At 45.5% G+C, this 18,031-nt stretch overlaps 1 protein-coding gene across 4 annotated transcripts in view; it reads right to left on the bottom strand.

Moving 5' to 3' along the window:
• CNNM1 (cyclin and CBS domain divalent metal cation transport mediator 1) overlaps positions 1-18,031 on the bottom strand; it is a 67,512-nt gene that overhangs the window by 4,074 nt on the left and 45,407 nt on the right. For 2 of the 4 annotated variants that reach the window (XM_024930302.4, XM_034931261.3), the window contains 3 exons: positions 13,049-13,212; positions 2,236-2,419; positions 1,938-2,087 (listed from right to left, as the gene is read on the bottom strand). In XM_024930302.4, coding sequence (XP_024786070.2) covers positions 1,938-2,087; positions 2,236-2,419; positions 13,049-13,212 — 498 coding nt within the window. The remainder of the gene's footprint in view (positions 1-1,937; positions 2,088-2,235; positions 2,420-13,048; positions 13,213-18,031) is intronic. The other 2 variants (XM_034931262.3, XM_034931263.3) reach the window with 1 other exon arrangement.

Below are 18,031 nucleotides of genomic sequence, written 5' to 3'. Positions count from 1 at the left end.
ACACACTCAGGCATCAAGAGAGGGTGATTCTGAGTGATGACATCCCTCAGCAAGTGAAGTTTAAGACGTGAGCCAAGGTGAGGGTGGTGTAACAAGGCAGGGACGCCCAGGAAAGTACAGGGTGTCATTAGTTAGCAAGAGGCATTTTAGTGCCACAAAAGGAACAAAAAGATGGAGAACAGGAGCCAGAATCCAACGATCCATGCAAAGTCAGAAATCATTCCCTCTTCTCAAACACTGTTTGGCAAGAGAGAGGGTTTAGAGAACAATGTGTTCTCCACCCAGTCTACTTGCCAGACTAAAAGCACACGTGAGGATAGGTGGAGGTCTCCTTGGTCTATTTGCACAAACCCTGGAAAGCCACAGGGTTCAACAACAATGCCCCTGTCTTCTCCCACAGGACTCAATGGGAATTCAAAGAGTTACAGAATCTGAGAGCCCAGAAGGGGCCAAGCCTTACCACCAATGCAAATAAAAACCTAAGGCAGAGCGGTGTGTTGGAAATGGCACTGCACTGAAGCCATGAGGCTGAGCCTGCTTCTGATGCAGTTTTTGGACTTGAGCAAGTTATTTCCCTTCTCTAGGCCTCCAGGGTCCTCAAATGTCACAGGACGAGGGTGGACTAGATGATCTCCAAGACCACTCCATCGCCTTCATTCTTATTCCTTTGTTACATTTTCTTGCTATGTGCTTTAGCTACTAGATTTGGTGTTGGGGGCAGAAAAAGAACATCAGTTCTAAATTCAGGTCCTGGAACAGGGTCAGCCACAAGTTCGAACATATTGTCTTGTTGACTTTAAATTTTTTTTTTTTTTTTTTTTGAGATGGAGTCTCACTCTGTCACCCAGGCTAGAGTGCAATGGCGCCATCTCGGCTCACTGCAACCTCAGCTTCCCAGGTTCAAGCGATTCTCCTGCCTCAGCCTTCCGAGTAGCTGGGATTACAGGCACCCATCACCACGCCCGGCTAATTTTTGTTTTTTTAAGTAGAGACAGGATTTCACCATGTTGGTCAGACTGGTCTCGAACCCCTGACCTTAGGTGATCCGCCTGCCTGGGCCTCCCAAAGTGCTGGGATTACAGGCATGAGCCACCGTGCCCGGCCAACTTTAAAAATCTTGGAGCACTTTTTCAGGTTGTTGCTCTGGACTTGAGAGGTCTTATACTATGGACTGAAGTAGGTCTGACAGGTCGGGTGGGGGAACTGCTGGCTTGGGTGCAGGCATAGGGGGCTACTGAAAGCTTGGGGAAGTACATCTTAGTGAGGCAAACACAGAAGCTTCTCAAGACTGCTGGGACCCTGGGAGCTCAGAGCAACACCACTGTCAAGGCAGAAGTGTTCAGTGTTTCAGAGAGAGGTGATATGGTCTTAGACCTCAGGAAAAGTCTTATAGGATACACCTTTGGTCAAAGCCACAGCTAGTTAGAATGATGGCTGACATCAGTTTCCTAATCTGTAAGGTAGGCCTAATAATAGCTATGTAACATTTATAAAGCATGGTACTGAACACTGTAATATGCCTTTTATGTATGTTATCTCATTTATACTCAAAGCTACTTTATAAGATAGCTGTCATAATTTATACCTATTAACATAAGGATACTTATCCATTCAGATAAAAAAAACCGAGTCTTAGGTTCAATAACTTGCCTAAAATTGCATAACTCCTAAATGAAGGAGCCAGGGTCTGAATCCAGGCAGAAACCCAACTCCTAATACTGCCCTACACAGTTTTCCTAGGAGAATGAATCAGACAGGGCCTGATGCATGGTAGATGCTCAGTAAATGTTTCCTTTCCCTGGCTGTGTAAGGAGGTCGGAGGTTTAACGCACGGGCTGCGGTCCCAGGGCTCCCCTCAGCCAGCTTTCCCTGGGCCATCCCAGTGCCCAAAGGCAATGATCCCCCTTGCTGCACTGGGCCCAGCTGGCCTCCCTGACCTGCTCTCGTGGGAACGGCTGCAGGAGACAGCGTGAGCTGCTGTGTGCTGTGCTCCTCGAAGTCAGTCATTTCTTCCTGGGTGAAGGCCAGCTCCTCCATCCTCAGGTACACTACCTCGCTGGGGCTTCTCAGCCCATCTGAGCGGCTGCCTGGGGAGGACAGTGAGTGCATCACCTCTCTGCTTTGGAGAAGACCCAGGGCTCAGGTGGTGTGAGCCCTGGGAAGGGCTAGAAGAGGAAGGCAGGGTCGTCCTCACCCCACACCAGCCCAGCCTGCCCGTCTGCCCAGCTGACTTACACGGCAGGCTGTTCCTGTTGTTGAGGAGCGTGATGGCGGGGTCATCCTTAGGGGTCTGGGGTGTGCCCCGGGTTGTGGGGGCCTTAGTGGAGTCCCCGTCTGTGAAGGCCTCCATGTCAGGGGACTGAGGTGAGCTGTCCATGTGGCAGGCAGTGAGTGCGTTCTGATATTGCTGCCGTGTGATCTGGAAGGAAGAGGGCAGGAGCTTAGGAGCAGCTAGGCAGAGACCACCCGGATGCAGCCAGCCTTCCCAGGCTCGGGGGCAGCCTCGCTGGGGTGCTTGGAACCCTCGGCCTCTGAGGCCTGAGATCCACGAATGGGGGCCTTACCCACGCTGTAGCAGTCCAGCAGGGACAGTGAGGCGGCCCTTTGCTGGTCTGCCACCAGCTCCCACTGTTCATTTTTATTGGCACCTGGAAGAGCCAAACCTTCTGAGACCCTGGAGAGGATGGAGGGCATCTTCTGAGAGCAGGGTGGTTGCCCATGGAGAAGTTTAAAACACCCATTTATACTATTGCCAAAGGCCCAAAGGGTCAGTCGGGGGTGACTTGGTGAGAATAAGGTAGGACTCCAGCAGGGAAGCTCTCATGCCCTAGGTCTCAGTGTTGGGAAGCTGGAGGCTAAGGCCTGAGAGAACACGGGCATTTCTGATTTGGACTAAGCCCATCCCTGGATGTAGGGTCATGCTCCTATGCTGGCTGGGACCACAGCAGGGAGGTTTCCCAGCTGTCTCCTCAAATCACAGGAGTCAGACTTGTGACTTTCCTGATGTGTCAAACATCACCCACAACTGAAGGCATCCGGAGGGTCAGGCTGCAGCCAGACCAGACAGGAGTCTCCACGATTCCAGGCAGGAAAAATATGGATCAAATATCTCTTCTAAAAGGCAGGAGGGTGTCTCTGTCACCCCTGTTCTCTGGGTGTACATAACAGACTGGCACTGTGAATCCTTGCTAGCAGTGAAAACAGACTAGGTTGTGTGCCACCCAGTACAGGAATGTGAAACCACTCATCAGCGGCTGGCACTGGGGGAAGAAGGGAAATGGTACATGGCATAATATCCTTCCCAATCATACCATCTCCTAAAGCGTTTTCATCCCTCCTTCACTGCATTAGTGCTAGTGAACGGACAAAACCACAAATTCTGCTCATTTTGCCTTCTCTTTCCTTTGGGGCAGAATTGGTATTACACGTTGAAACAGAAAATATTTCTGCTGGAAATAGGAGAGGGGATGGTTAAGGCTTACATGTTGGGAAAGAGAGTAGGCTTGAAGTTGTCTTTGTATCCGGCAAGGTCTCAACAGTGGCTCCTTGTCAACTACTGACAAGACGCATTATTTTACTGGACACGATCAATCCTTTAACAAACTTCAGGATATTTTGCAAGAGAACCAAGCAAATTCTAAGCACAACCAATCGAATCACAAAACACCAGTTAAGAATACGTGCCTTTTTGCAGAGCATATGGGACACATACATGCAGAGATTCCAGGCTTCTAGTTATACTACTGCCCATTTGAGTGGGCAAATAGAGTTTTCTCTTGATGGTTTAAATCAGTGATTCTCAAACCTCAGCATCAGAATTATCTGAAGGACTTGTTAAAACAAGATTTTTGGGTTTAACTCTCAGAGTTTCTAATTTACTAGGTCTGGGGTGGAGACTGAGAATTTGCATTTTTAGCAAGTTCCTGTGTTCCTGGTGCTGCTAGTCTGGAGATCACACTTTGAGAACTGCTGACTTAAGACCTAGTTAAAATTAGTTACAGGTACTACTCAGGTTTTGGTTTTTTTCTTCTAAAGGATTTTACAGGACAAAGCAGCAAAGTGTTAACAACTGGCTTTGATATTTTTCAGGTCAAAATGGTATGGAACCACAGGTCTCCACTTAGCATTTATCCGAAGTCTTCAATCGATTCAATGTTCTTGTTGAAAACACCTGACTTTTGCAATTCCCTCTGTTGGGAAGTGAGAAGTCAGGTTCCAAAATTTCCCCCAAAGATGAGGAAATTGGCTCTAACACCAAAGGATGGGAAAATTCCCTAAATGACACTTGGTAAGCCCAGTAAAGCAGTTGATCTTACTCTATTTGGGTTCTTTAGTTATTTAGATTTGGCTTCTAGTTTAGTCAAAGGCCAAATGTCCCTTCACCTAAGAAATATGGCAGGAAACACAGTGCCAAGAACTGAAGTTCAAGTCCCAATTTTGGCACTTTCAAGCTGGGAGACCTTGGCCAAATACATATACATTTTTAATCAGCCAATGGGCAAATGAATACACTGGCCACATTGTTAACCTCTCTGATCTTATAAAAGAGGCCCAGAGATAATGAGATAACATGAGTGAATCCATTATACAAAACTGTTAGGAATGGTTGTTTAAAACATGCCCACATGCATGTCTCACCATTTGACTTTACAATGGGCATACATTTCAAAGACAGCTGTCAAGCTTACCATCTCATTATGTCTAAATTGCTGATGCCACACACAGGGTGGAGGTGGGGGAAGGAGCAGTGTCCCCTCTGCCCCCAAAGTCAGTGTGACTGGAGATTCTGTGAAAGCAAGACTAGGTCTTGGAAAAATAAAGCCTTAATCAAGAAAATAAAGCAAAAGGGAAAGTAGGGGAAGGAAGGCAATTCCAAGTATGGACAGTGGAGAAGCGGGACAGAAGGAAAGGGACAGTGAGTGAAGAAAGGAGAGGAGGAAGAGAGAAGGAAGGGGCTGTTTCAGTAGGCTTTGAAATGGATTTCCTGGCTCAGGGCCCCTATAAGTTGGTAGACTGGCTGCGTCCCCCAAGCTGGAAGTCTCTTGGGAATGACTACTGTTGCAAAATGCTCTATATTATTTAACTAATTTATTTTTGGAAAAGTTCTGCCCAGATTTTATCTTCAGTGAGTTGTACCACCCTTTTTTTAAATTTTTTTTTTTTTTTTTTTTTGAGATGGAGTCTCGCTCTGTCTTGCCCAGGCTGGAGTGCAGTGGTGCAACCTTTGCCTCCCAGATTCAAGCAATTCTGTTGTTTCAGGCTCCTGAGTAGATGGGACTATAGGTGCACACCACGACGCCCAGCTTATTTTTTTGTATTTTTAATAGATATGGGGTTTCACCATATTGGTCAGGCTGATTTTGAACTACCGACCTCAGGTGACATCACCCTCCTCAGCCTCCCAAAGTGCTGGGATTACAGGCGTTAGCCACTGCGCCCGGCCTCTTTTTGTTTTTAAAAAACAATGATAAGCCCCTCTTGTTACCTGGAATCAAGGATCCAGGAACTCTAACCCTCTTTTTAAGCATTGTCAGGGAGGAAAGGATGGGAAGAAAGTATTTTTGGTAACAATACTGAGTGAATGGGACACACTTCCTCGTAAGGTACCGAGTTCCTCATCATTGGAGGCATTCACACAGATGTTAAACCACCACTTGTCAGTGATGCTAAAGAGAAGATTCAGACAGCCACATTAGTGGGAAGAAGCACGGCAGTGTATGGCAGTGAGGGTGGGGAGGGGTAGGGGCTGGAGAGGGTCTGCACTGTTGGTGGGTGTTTATATAAAAGGAAAGGTATCACCCAATGGCTAAATCCTCTATGTGACTCACAGCCTTAACAGCCTTGCTTTCTTTCACACAGCTCTCTTTTTTAAAAAAAATTTTTTTTAAATCATGAACTCCTGCCATGTCAATGTGTTGCCTTAAAAGAAATTGTTGACAAGGTGCCAATGTATCCAGGGAAGCAACTCTGCTCTGCCTCTCCCAGAGGCATTTCTAGGTTCGGGTATCACTTCTTGTCAGTTCCTTCCCCTTGTTCAACAACTCATGACAACTTATTTTAATCTAGCATAATACTGTTGAAGAGAAATGTAACGTGAGTCCCATCAGTAATTCAAAGTTTTCTAGTAGTCACATTTTAAAAAGTAAAAACAAGTTAATTTTAATAACATATTTCATTTAACCCAATATATCCAAAATAATTTCACATCATCATGTGATTAGTTAAAGTGATTAGTGAGGGATTTTACATTCTTTTTCGCACTGGTCTTGAAATACAATGTGTATTTTGCACTTATAGCACATCAGTTGGAAAGAGACACACTGCATGCGTTCAACAGCCACATGTAACTAAATGGCTGTATTTATACATGGCTACTGGCTGCTGTACTGGATGGTGAAGGTTTAGTGGACGGCCTAAACGGCTGTGCCCAGTTTCGATGACCTGGCCTCGCAGGGCCAGCAGCACTCCCACTACTCACCAGGACAGAACCACTGGTCCCGCCCAGCTTCTCTCTCTACCCAGTCCCTCGAATGCGCCATGTCTACTTGCCTTCCATACCTGTTTAAGGGTGTCCCTTTGCATGGCATTGCCTTAATTCTCCTCTTGTTCTTTCCAAATTCCTAAAGTACATTCTCCAGCCAATTAGTGCTTAAAAAATTCCAGATAGTGGCTCACACCTGTAATCCCAGCACTTTGGGAGGCCGAGGCGGGCGGATCACAAGGTCAGGAGTTCGAGATCAGCCTGACCAACATGGTGAAACCTTGTCTCTACTGAAAATACAAAAATTAGCCAGGCGTGGTGGCGCACGCCTGTAATCCTGACTACTCAGGAGGCTGAGGCAGGAAAATCGCTTGAACTCAGGAGGCGGAGGTTGCAGTGAGTTCACTGAGTTGAACTCAGTGAGGTAGAAGATCACGCCACTGCACTCCAGCCTGGGGGACAGAGTGAGACTCCGTCAAAAAACAAAAAAAAATTCCACATAATTTTGTAATGAATTAGATAGTACCCTGCATTGGTCACTATTATTTAACTTACCTTAAGCTTCCTCTCTCTAACTGGTCTTAATCTACTTATAAGGCAGAGGATATATTTTTATTAGATTTATATTTCTGTAGTATAGCTCATGGCACCCAGAACCATTGTTAATGCTTAACAAATACTTATCAATTAGTTGACTGAGGGAATCAAGCCACTTTTCAACAGACTCCATGTTTTTGTTTCCTCTTCATTGCAGTAGATATAACCATTTATTAGCAACAGCTTTAGTTCAAATTGTCTTCTCTTATAGAGTGGCCAGTTTAGAATCCAATCACCCACTAAGCTACAAAGGAAGCGGAGGTCTGTTTATTCTGAAAGTAGTGAAAAGCAAGGGTGCCTTTCTGGACTTTTTGACTTAGCAGCCAAGGTGTCCAGAAGTTAACCTTTAGGCTAATGTGATGTCTCCTGTCATTTTATTTTAGAGACAGGGTCTCACTCTGCTGTGCAGGCTGGAGTGCAGTGGCATGATCACAGCTCACTGTAACCTTGAACTCCTGGGTTTAAGCAATCTTCCTGCCTCAGCCTCCCAAGTAGCTGGGACTACAAGTGCATGCCACCATGCCTGGCTAATTTAAAAATTTATTTTTATAGAGATGGGGGTCTCACTTTGTTGCCCAGGCTGGTCTCACACTCCTGGCCTCAAGTGATTCTCCTGTCTCAGCCTCCCAAAGTGGTGGGATTACAGGTGTGAGCCACTGCACCTGGCCTCCTATCATGGTATGATGTTGTTTTCACTTTCAAGTGGTTTATTCATCCCTGAAGACACAATGCTGCAATCTAGGGTGATGAGGAATCTTGGTCAAGGTTACGTAGTCCAGACTGTAAGACATCTGCCAAGTAGTCTTAGCTTAATGATGACACAGAACACATTTCAAAAAACTTACTTCATAAGAATTCTTTGGTACCTTCATAACTTATTAACTACCATTAATCATGGCTTTGTTTAACACCTTTCCCAGATAACTATTAGATGCACCTTTCTATCTCATTTTGTAACTTATCTTGAAGTTCAATTACTCCTGGACTTAATTCTGGACCTTCAGTCTGTTGGATATAAAAAGCCCTTGAGAAACCTTCCAGCAGCCAACCACAGGGGCTTCGCCCTGTGAAAACAGTCATCTTGCAGTCTTCTCTTTAGCTTCCCCCAAAACCCTCATGTTAAAAAACACAATAACAACAGAAGGAAAGATGGGGAGAGACAGGTGAGGGAGGTAGATAAATGAGCGGCCTAAATAACGTCCCTAACACAGTCTAATCAATCAGGAGGAGGTAATTTTCAAAGTTAATCTAAGGCAGAATCTTATATTTAAAAAAAAAAAGAAAAGAGAAAATCAAAACAAAAAAGACACTTGTGTTAAAAAAAAGAGCTTGAACTCACAGAATTCCTTTTTGGAGAACTACCCATTTTAATCAAAGTTTTTTTTTTTGTTTTTTTGTTTTTTTTTTTGAGACGGAGTTTCGCTCTTGTCGCCCAGGCTGGAGTGCAGTGGCGCCGATCTCGGCTCACCGCAACCTCCGCCTCCTGGGTTCAAGCAATTCTCCTGCCTCAGCCTCCCGAGTAGCTGGGATTACAGGTGCCTGCCACCATGACTGGGTAATTTTTGTATTTTTAGTAGAGATGGGGTTTCGCCATGTTGGCCAGAGTGGTCTTGAACTCCTGACCTCAAGTGATCTGCCTGCCTCAGCCTCCCAAAGTGCTGGGATTACAGGTGTGAGCCACCGCGCCTGGCCTAAAGAGGTTTTTGAATAACACTCTTTTTTTTCCTTTCTTTTTTTTTTGAAGACAGAGTCTCACTCTTGCCACTCAGGTGGAGTGCAATGGCCTCGGCTCACTACAACCTCCGTGTCCTGGGTTGAAGCGATTCTCCTGCCTCAGCCTCCTGAATAGCTGGGATTACAGATGCCCACCACCATGCCTGGCTAATTTTTCTTGTATTTTTAGTAGAGATAGGGTTTCACCATGTTGGCCAGGCTGGTCTGAAACTCCTGACCTCAGGTGATCTGCCCACCTCAGCCTCCCAAAGTGCTGGGATTACAGGCGTGAGCTGCTGCACCTGGTTGAATAACACTTAATTGGTTTCCACCTTCTTCTCAACTTCTCTACTTCTGACATTTAGTCTTCTTGATTTCAAAATATCCAGGTGGAAAGAAAAATCAAATTTTGTGCTGCTCAGCTGCACTGATTGCAGCAAAGTCTTCTGTTTGGACAAAAAGGACAGACACCTACACCCGAGAACTGACCTGGGACTTGGGGTTTTCAACACTGACACTATCTCATGTTGGGAAACAGACTTTTATGTTCCTTGTGATTTGTAGAATGTTCCCTTTCCTTATGTTCTAGGGTTGGAGATATGAGATCATTGGCAAGTTTTGTTTTGTTTTTTCTTTTTTTTTTTGAGGCCGAGTCTCCCTCTGTCACCCAGGCTGGAGTGCAGTGGCACGATCTCAGTTCACTGCCACCTCCGCCTCCCAGGTTCAAGTGATTTTCCTGCCTCAGCCTCCCGAGTAGCTGGGATTACAGACGCCTGCCACCATGCCTGGCTAATTTTTGTATTTTTAGTAGAAACGGGGTTTCGCCATGTTGGCCAGGCTGGTCACAAACTCCTGACCTCAGGTGATCCACCCATCTTGGCCTCCCAAAGTGCTGGGATTACAGGTGTGAGCCACCGCACCCAGCCCATCGGCAAGTTTTAAGAAAATCCTTACAAACCTAATGCTAGGTGATCATCTTAGCACATTCCTCTGAGGAGTTGCCAAATCCATCTCCTGAAAGTACTGTCCAATCTGTAAAGCCTAATGATGTTTTGCCCATTGAACATGACTCTTCAAAATCTCCTTCACTTTTCTACTCCAAGCAGCAAACCAAATCTTCATACTGATTTTCTCAACTTCTGATATGAATGGTTACGGACTGAATGTTTGTGTCCCCTCAATATTCATATGTTGAAATCCTAACCCCAATGTAGTGGTATTAGCAGGTGGGGCCTTTGGCAGGTGATTAGGATATAAGGGTGAATTCCTCATGAATGGGATTAGTGCCCTTAGAAGACGAGAGCTTGTCAGCACTTTGGGAGGCCGAGGCAAGAGGATCACTTGAGGCCAGGAGTTTAAGACCAGCCTAGTCAACACAGTGAGACCCTGTCTCAAAAAAAAAAAAAAAAAAATAGAGAGAGTTTACTTCCTTTCTTTGCTCTCCACCATGTGAGAATACAATGAGAGGTAATCTGCAAACTAGGTAGTGAGCCTTCATCAGATGCTGGATCTGCTGGCACCTTGATATTGGACTTCCCAACCTCCAGAATGGTGAGAAATAAATATCTGTTGTTTAAGCCACACAGTCTATGGTAATTTGTTACAGTGGCCAAAACTGACTAATATAAATGAAAAGAGAAACAAACTTAAAAATTCTGGCTGAGTGCCGTGGCTCATGCCTGTAATCACATCACTTTGGGAGGCTGAGGTGGGAGGATCGCTGGAGGCTGAGAGTTTGAGACCAGTCTGGGAAACATAGTGAGAATCCTGTCTCTACAAAAAAAAAAAAAAAAAACCCCGCCACACTTAAAATAGAATCCAAATTCCTTACTATGGCCTAAAGATACCAGGTGATACCACCTGTGATGCTACATTCTCATGGAGCCTCTGCCTTTGCACACCATGGGCCGGCACTCAGACCCTTAAACTACAAGCTCCTTCCAGCCTCTGTTGTTTCCATCTTGAACATTCACCCACTCCCCTTTCAAGTCTCAGCAAAAATGTCCTTTCTCGGCCTGTCTGATAACCATTTCAAGAGCAGTCTCCTTGCCTTCTCTGCCCAATTACTGATCCCAATTACCTCTTTATTTCCTTCACAGCCCTTATTATTACGACCTGAAATTACCTAGGTTATGTATGTGGTTGTTGTCTTTCTCCCTCATTAGCCTGTAAGCTCCCGAAGGGCAGCAGCTTGCTGTCTTCACCACAGTATCTCAACAGTGCCAAGAACAGAGCAGGCCTCCATTAAATATTTGTTGAATCATGTAATCATACTATGATTTTCCATTTCTTTCCCCACAGATCACATGTCCAACACGAAAACCAACCAGACTTAACATATTAGAGTTCCTCTTTTCCCACTTTTTCCCTACCTCCCCTTCTGGGGAAGGTCTGCATTAGCAATGAGAAGGCTTCTGGAAGCTATGAGGAGCAGAATCGTGGGCTATGATTTTCTAAGGTTTAACCTCCTTGTCACATTAGACTTAAGTGTCCACAGTCATATGCACCCATGAGCATTGCTCGGTCAGCTCGTAAAGGCACTTCCCTGGGGTTCCTTTAGCTCTGATGTCCTGCCGCTCACTCTAAAGCCCACTGACTTCAGGGCTTGGATTCTGGAGGCAGAAAGACCCAACTTTGAAGCTTGGCTGTGCCATTTACTAGCCATGTGACCCTATACTCCTCAAACCTGAACTCTTCATCTAGAAAATGGGAATGACAGCAATACCTACCTCATAGGGTGGCTGTGAGATTAAATGGATAATTCAAACAAAGGACTCAGTAAAGTGCCTTGCACAGTTTACTGCAAAAAAATAGTTATTGTCTCACGCCATCCCCCAGGTTCTATCCCTCCCTCTGGCAACATTCCATGGTTACTTTTCAAGGTTACTTTTATAGGCTGATGTCAGTTTTAACTCAGGGCTGTCCACAAAGTCCTGAAACACAGAAAACCGGCCAGCACACACCCCTCTCCAAATAATGAAGGCGTGCGTTCTGGAAAGAAGGACCTTCTTCCACCCTGGTGATTTCAGTGCACCTCTCATGACCCAGCCTGCAACTGTGCAACAGCTACCAAGTGAACTCACTGGGTGTTCTGCTGGCCTGGGATAAATGGGGCTCTAGCTAGATCTCAGGACAAAGTTTGTCATGGTTTGCAGAATACTAGGAAACAAAACAGGCTGGGCGCGGTGGCTCACGCCTGTAATCCCAGCACTTTGGGAGGCCGAGGCAGGTGGATCATGAAGTCAAGAGATAGAGACCAACCTGACCAACATGGTGAAACCCCGTCTCTACTAAAAACACAAAAGTTAGCTGGACGTGGTGGCACGTGCCTGTAGTCCCAGCTACTCGGGAGGCTGAGGCAGGAGAATTGCTTGAACCTGGGAGATGGAGGTTGCAGTGAGCCGAGATCTCGCCACTGCACTCCAGCCTGGGCAACAGAGCGAGATTCTGTCTCAAAAAAAAAAAAAAAAAAAAAAAAGAACCTATGGAAACAAGAGGAAAGGGGAAAATGTTAAAGGCTCCTGTGCAATGCCAATCCCAGTGAGAGGTATGAGGAAATAGCTCCCCTCCTCTTTAATTATGATGCCATGAGCCTTTTGCTACCTCTCTCCTGGGCAATTGCACATGGTTCTCTTCAAATAGCTTAGTAATTTTCAAGGGGTCTTACTAGTGACTACAAAAGATTTTCAGTTAACACACAGGTCAAGTTGTGTTTTAGACTTTAAGGTATAAAATTATGTTATCACATGTAAAAGTATAGCATGGTTTCTTCTTTTTAACCAACAGACAGGCAGATGTATAGCATGGTTTCTTCTACACATCACTTTGTTTATTAATCACCTGCAAACTTATCTTAGAAAAATCTTATCTTAGAAAAACCAATGAATAAAATCAAACTGATGCCAATGGTAGGGGATGCAAAGGAAATGGTTCTGGCAGCAACTTGTGTCAGGCAAGCTAATCTATTGCTTTGTGCCTCATTTCCCCACATGCAAGCTAATCTATTGCTTTGTGCCTCATTTCCCCACATGAAAAAAGGGGGTCAGGAGATGTTAAGAGTGACAAATAATGAACCGTCCTAAAGCTTACTGAAAACAGCCTTTATACAGCCAGTAGCAGTTACCACCCAGCACTGTATTGGAACACAGGGGAATGGTGCGCACATCCCTCCTAGGAATGGGGGTGGTCTTCTTGTCCCGCTCAGCCAGCCAACACTGCCCACTGGGAGGGAGAGGATAACCTTCCTGGGGGAGTTACCTTCACAAACTGCACATCGCTGAGGATGTGGACTGAGTAGTCAGGCATGTAGAGGTTGTTGCTGCTGCTGTACAGCTGGGTGTTGCTGCCCCCAAAGTCACTGCGCTCTCGGTTTGGAGACTCAGAGCGATTCAACCCACTGCAGCGAGAAGGGGACCGGTTTACTGCAGATGGTGAGAGATGGAGAAAAGACAAGGAGGGATGGGTGGGGAGGAAGAAGGGGGAGGGAGGGAGACAGGGAAGGAGGGAGAGACAGGTGTTGTTTACTGAGGTCCCATACGACTTTCAGGCGATGGTAACACTGGGTGGTGGTGATGGGCCTCACCCTTCCCATCAGAGCCCGAGGAAGGAGCTGAGCTGCTTTGTTGATGTTTATTCCTAAGAGGAACAAATACCTAAGACAAACTCATGGCTCCCTTCCACTCAGCTGCTCCCCACAACCTCTCCCAGTGAGGAGCTGGAGCATCTATTTTCCCCAGACAGAGGGGACGGGTGGTTCACATCTTCCTTGGTTCTTGTCTTCAGGTTAGGTGCACAAGGACCCCGAACGAGATGAGGGCAGTACTACAAGCATGGCTTGCTACCCTAGACCATGCGCCCCTCTACCATGGTGAGGCATTTTACATCAACTCCAATCACAAACCTTATTTTAGAAAGGCCAAGGCCTTGGGTTTGCCCTCAAAACCATCTGTCACAGCACAGGCAACCAATCCTCATGTGGCCATACATTTTAGTGGGAAGAATTCAGGCCTGCCCCCACATTGGCAGGGCCTGAGACAAACGGAAGCCCACAAACCACAAGGATAAATATTTTTAAGTTAGAAGTCACATTGATAAACGGTAAAAATAGGCTTTATCCTCTTCCTTGACAAATATTAATAGCAACCATGCCAGAAAACAGAGCTGTGGGTGGATAGCCAGCACTGGCCCTAGGGCTTCTGGACCCCTGGTCCCCTAGGATTGTTTGGGTGGGGATTCCAGGATTCTGGATATCTGAAATGTGGTTTAGAAGGGAGGACACAGGCTCTGGCTCAGCACATCCCTTTGGCCCTGAGAACTCTTTGCCCCATATAGATGGACTGGACTGAGAAGGGCCAAAGTGTGGGTCTAGGGCTGGGCCCCCTCTTGCATAGGCCTGAGGGGGGCACTGGGATCATCTGCAGGCCTTCCATCAAAGATCTCCTGAATGCTTAGCCAGGTTCTTTTCACATTTTAAAGAAATACTTCTTGGAAAAGTTCAATTAAGACCATGTCACTTGGTTTTATGTGAGCTGCCCTCTCCAGGAACAACAGAAAAGAGGATACCGAAGGTGACTCCAAACATCATCTCAACCGTGGAACCACCCCAAGTGATAGACTGCAAAGCTCCCCCAATCCTTCTGCTTCTTCCAAAAAAGGGGATGAGGAGGCTGTCAGCTTCTCTTAACACAGATTTAGCTCAGGGGCCTCAAATGAAAAATCAGATTCTTTATAGATTCTGCTCTTTCAGGGTAGAACCTTGGGAATTTAATCCTGTCTCTTGAGATAAAGCAAAATATTTGATTAGCCTCTATTTAGAATGAGTCATGGAAGGTTGATGATCTATTTAGCTGCCAAGCTGTTGTCTGGCAAACCATGTAGCAGAAAGAGTAAAATAATAGGTTGAATCATTTTCTCATTAGAACCATAATCATCACTGCCTTGATCTGATTATGGAATTAAGGAGTCCACTTCCAGTCTTCCCCCTTCTCAGTAAGTGTCATCCACTTACATGCAGTTCCTGAAACCAGAAACCCCAGGATTGTCCTTGACTCCTGCCGCTCCCTCAGCCCCACATGCAGCCTTGCGATCCATCTGACATAATGAGCCCATCGGTCCTATCTCTGTCTCCACTCAAATCCCAGCGACCTCAGCCTCACCTGGACCACAGTCTCCCCACTTAGAATCTTATAATCTGTTTTCACCTCAGCTGCCAGAATCACATTTTTAAAACACAAATCAGCTTCCTGTTTTGTCTGAATAAAATCCAAATTCCTTGCTGTGACCTGGCCCCTGCTTTCCTATCTGATCTGATCTTGGGACCTCCTTTCCCCTCTCTTGCTTTGCTTTAGCCACTGGCCTCCCTGGGCATCCTTAACCAAGCAGGCTTTCCCCACCTCGATGAATGCCATTTCCCTTCCCCACCCCACCTCCTCCCGCCTCAGCTAATGGCTGTCTGCTCCTCAGTCACTAGTTCTCAGCTGAGGCACCACCTTCTCTGAAGACCTTGTCTGGTCACCTAGGAAGATTCCTCCTGTTCTCCTCTATCATGACTCCCTGTCCATCCTTTCAAAGCACTTTCACAAGTATTAATTACATATTAGTAACTACTTGTTACATCTACTTAATTCAACTTTTAATTCCATGAGGGCAGAGACCTTGTCTTCTCTGGTTATCCTCATTGTACACCCAGCACCTGGCACAGTGCCTGGCCTAGAGAAGGTACTCAAGGAAAACGTGTAGAATAAATGAATCAGCACGTCAAGGTCCCACAGGGCGATACAATGACTCTTAAAGTTTATAATCTAAATTTGTTTTATAAAAAGGTTTCACAGCTCTTAAATCATCACAAAGCTAAAGTCATTAAAGCTCTTAAATCATCAAACTAAAGCTCTTAAAGTCACTAAAGCTCTTAAATCATCACAAACCTAAAGTCATTCTGGGGAAGCTGACTTCCCCAAGAAGTAAGGGTGGGGAGCAAGACACTCCAGAAATGTGGCTGGATAGAGTAAAATAGTGTGCAACTAGAATCAAAGGGCATCAAGAAGCCTCAGGCCTTGACCCAGTAACTTGAGGAAGAGGCCACATGGAGCAGCAAGACTGTTTGTTTAATAAGGGCATGTGAAACAAGGGGTCCTGAAGTCAGATGCCCAGGGCTCTACCCATCCACTGTGTGATGAAGGACCAGACCCTTCTCCAGAGTGACTAAGAACTGACAAGGACAGGGACAGTGATGGTGCTGTAGAGAACAACATGAAGCACCAAGGTAATTGTAAAAAGCAGAAGTGTTGGGCAGAAAAAGGTACATTTCACTTCTGGGCCTGATTCCTTGAAAACAAACTGATGAGTTCTTAAAAATATAACTATCATTCAAGTCAGAAATCCCACAACTGGGTATCTACCCAAAGGAAAAGAAATTATGTAAAAAAGATACCTGTACGTGTATGTTTCTTGCAGCACTATTCACAATAGCAAAGATACAGAATCAACCCAAGTGTCCATCAATGGATGACTGGATAAAGAAAATGTGATTTTGTATATGTGTGTGTGTGTGTGTGTGTGTGTGTGTATGTGTGTATACACAATGAAATATTATTCAGCCACAAAAAGAATGAAATCATGTCTTTTGCAGCAACATGGGTGGAAATAGAGGCCATTATCTTAAGTGAAATAACACAGAAAGTCAAAGACTGCATTATTTCCCTTGTAAGTGGGAGCTAAATAATATGTACAAGTGAACATAGGGAAATAATACACATTGAAGACCCAGAAGGGCAGGAGAGGGTGAGGGATAGAAATTACTTAATGAGTACAATGTATACTATTTGGGTGATGGCCACACTAAAAGCTCAGACTTCACCACTATGTAATATATCTATGTAACAAAAATGCACTTGTACCCCCTAAATCTATTAAAAAAAGAAGAAAAGAGAAAGCAAATTGATGAGTTCTGGCTTGGCCAGACCCATTTGTAGCTGTTTTAGGGTGGTGGCTGGATAAGTCTGTGTTCTTTCCTCCAGGCTAATTGTTGCAGAAAAGCGGGGCAGAGAGTCCTGCCCAAGAGTAGCTTCTTTGGCCCCAGTGCAGCATCTGGAAAACCATACCTTGACCTGGTGGGTTTTGACCTCAACTCAGTTTGGACATAACCAAGGGAAGAGAGTGTGAGCAGGGCTTGTGGCTTCAGCTGCCCAGAGAATCACCCCCATTCCTCAATAATCCTCCACTTTGCCTGGCCAGACATGGGCTTCACACACCCTACACCAGTTGTTCCACATCCTCATCTGTTATGTCACAATTAAAGATATGTTCAGGAAAGACAACAGGGAAATAGCCCTATTTTATCTACTAAACTCCTTCCATCCGTGGAAGCTTCTCCTGTTGAAAACAGAGGCAACAGCTACATCCCAGTTCCCTCCAAAGCTCCCATCATTTCACTGGCACCCAGGGTAGATGACACCCACAGGGACTCACATGTCAAACACAAGCTACATCACTATTGTGCTGGGAGGAGGAAAAACATGTCTTTTTTTTTAAGTAAAAACAATGTTATTGAAAGTTTATTTATAAAATCATAAAGGATTCCCAACACCAAACGATACAACTGTCTTACAAAGATCGAGTCTATAAAAGCAATTTTTAAAAGAAAAAAGAACCTTTACTCCGTGAGAAAGTCCCAGCCCCTCTGAGTATTGCGCGAGATCAATGTTTTCGTGTCCTGGAGTCTGACATTCCTTAGTAGGTTGGATGCTGATGACTTGGCATTTTGGTAATTATGCATATACACTCAGAGGTTTCTGAGCAAGGGACATGGAAATGCTTTTAATAAAAAGCAGAAGAAATCAGTAACAGACGAGTGTCCTAGCAGCATGGCAAACTAGTTCAAGTTGTGTAATTCCCCTTGGCATATCCTAAGAGCACAGAGGCACAGCTTGGGGGAGTGAAGTGAGGAGGAAAATCCTAAGTATAATGCAAGGAGGTCTGGAAGGAGACAGATCAAACAGTATGATATGTGACACCAACCACGGGACCTGTCAGCAGGCAGCAGGCCAAGCAACCAACCCATCCCTTGCCCACTCTTGCTCTTGCATCAGACCCTCGGGTTGGCTCAGGTGTAACCGGGTGATGGGGAGCAGGGTTTTCTGCTCTATGAAATTGTGGCAGACCTCATTCCTGCAGCCTTTGAGTGGTCAGTCTCTAACAGATATCTGTCCTGGGTTGGCTACTTGGATTGCTGAGGTTTGGGTG

This window comes from Pan paniscus, chromosome 8 (genome assembly GCF_029289425.2).
Source record: "Pan paniscus chromosome 8, NHGRI_mPanPan1-v2.0_pri, whole genome shotgun sequence".
Lineage (NCBI taxonomy): Eukaryota > Metazoa > Chordata > Mammalia > Primates > Hominidae > Pan > Pan paniscus.
This window is presented reverse-complemented; position numbering and strand designations above follow the sequence as displayed.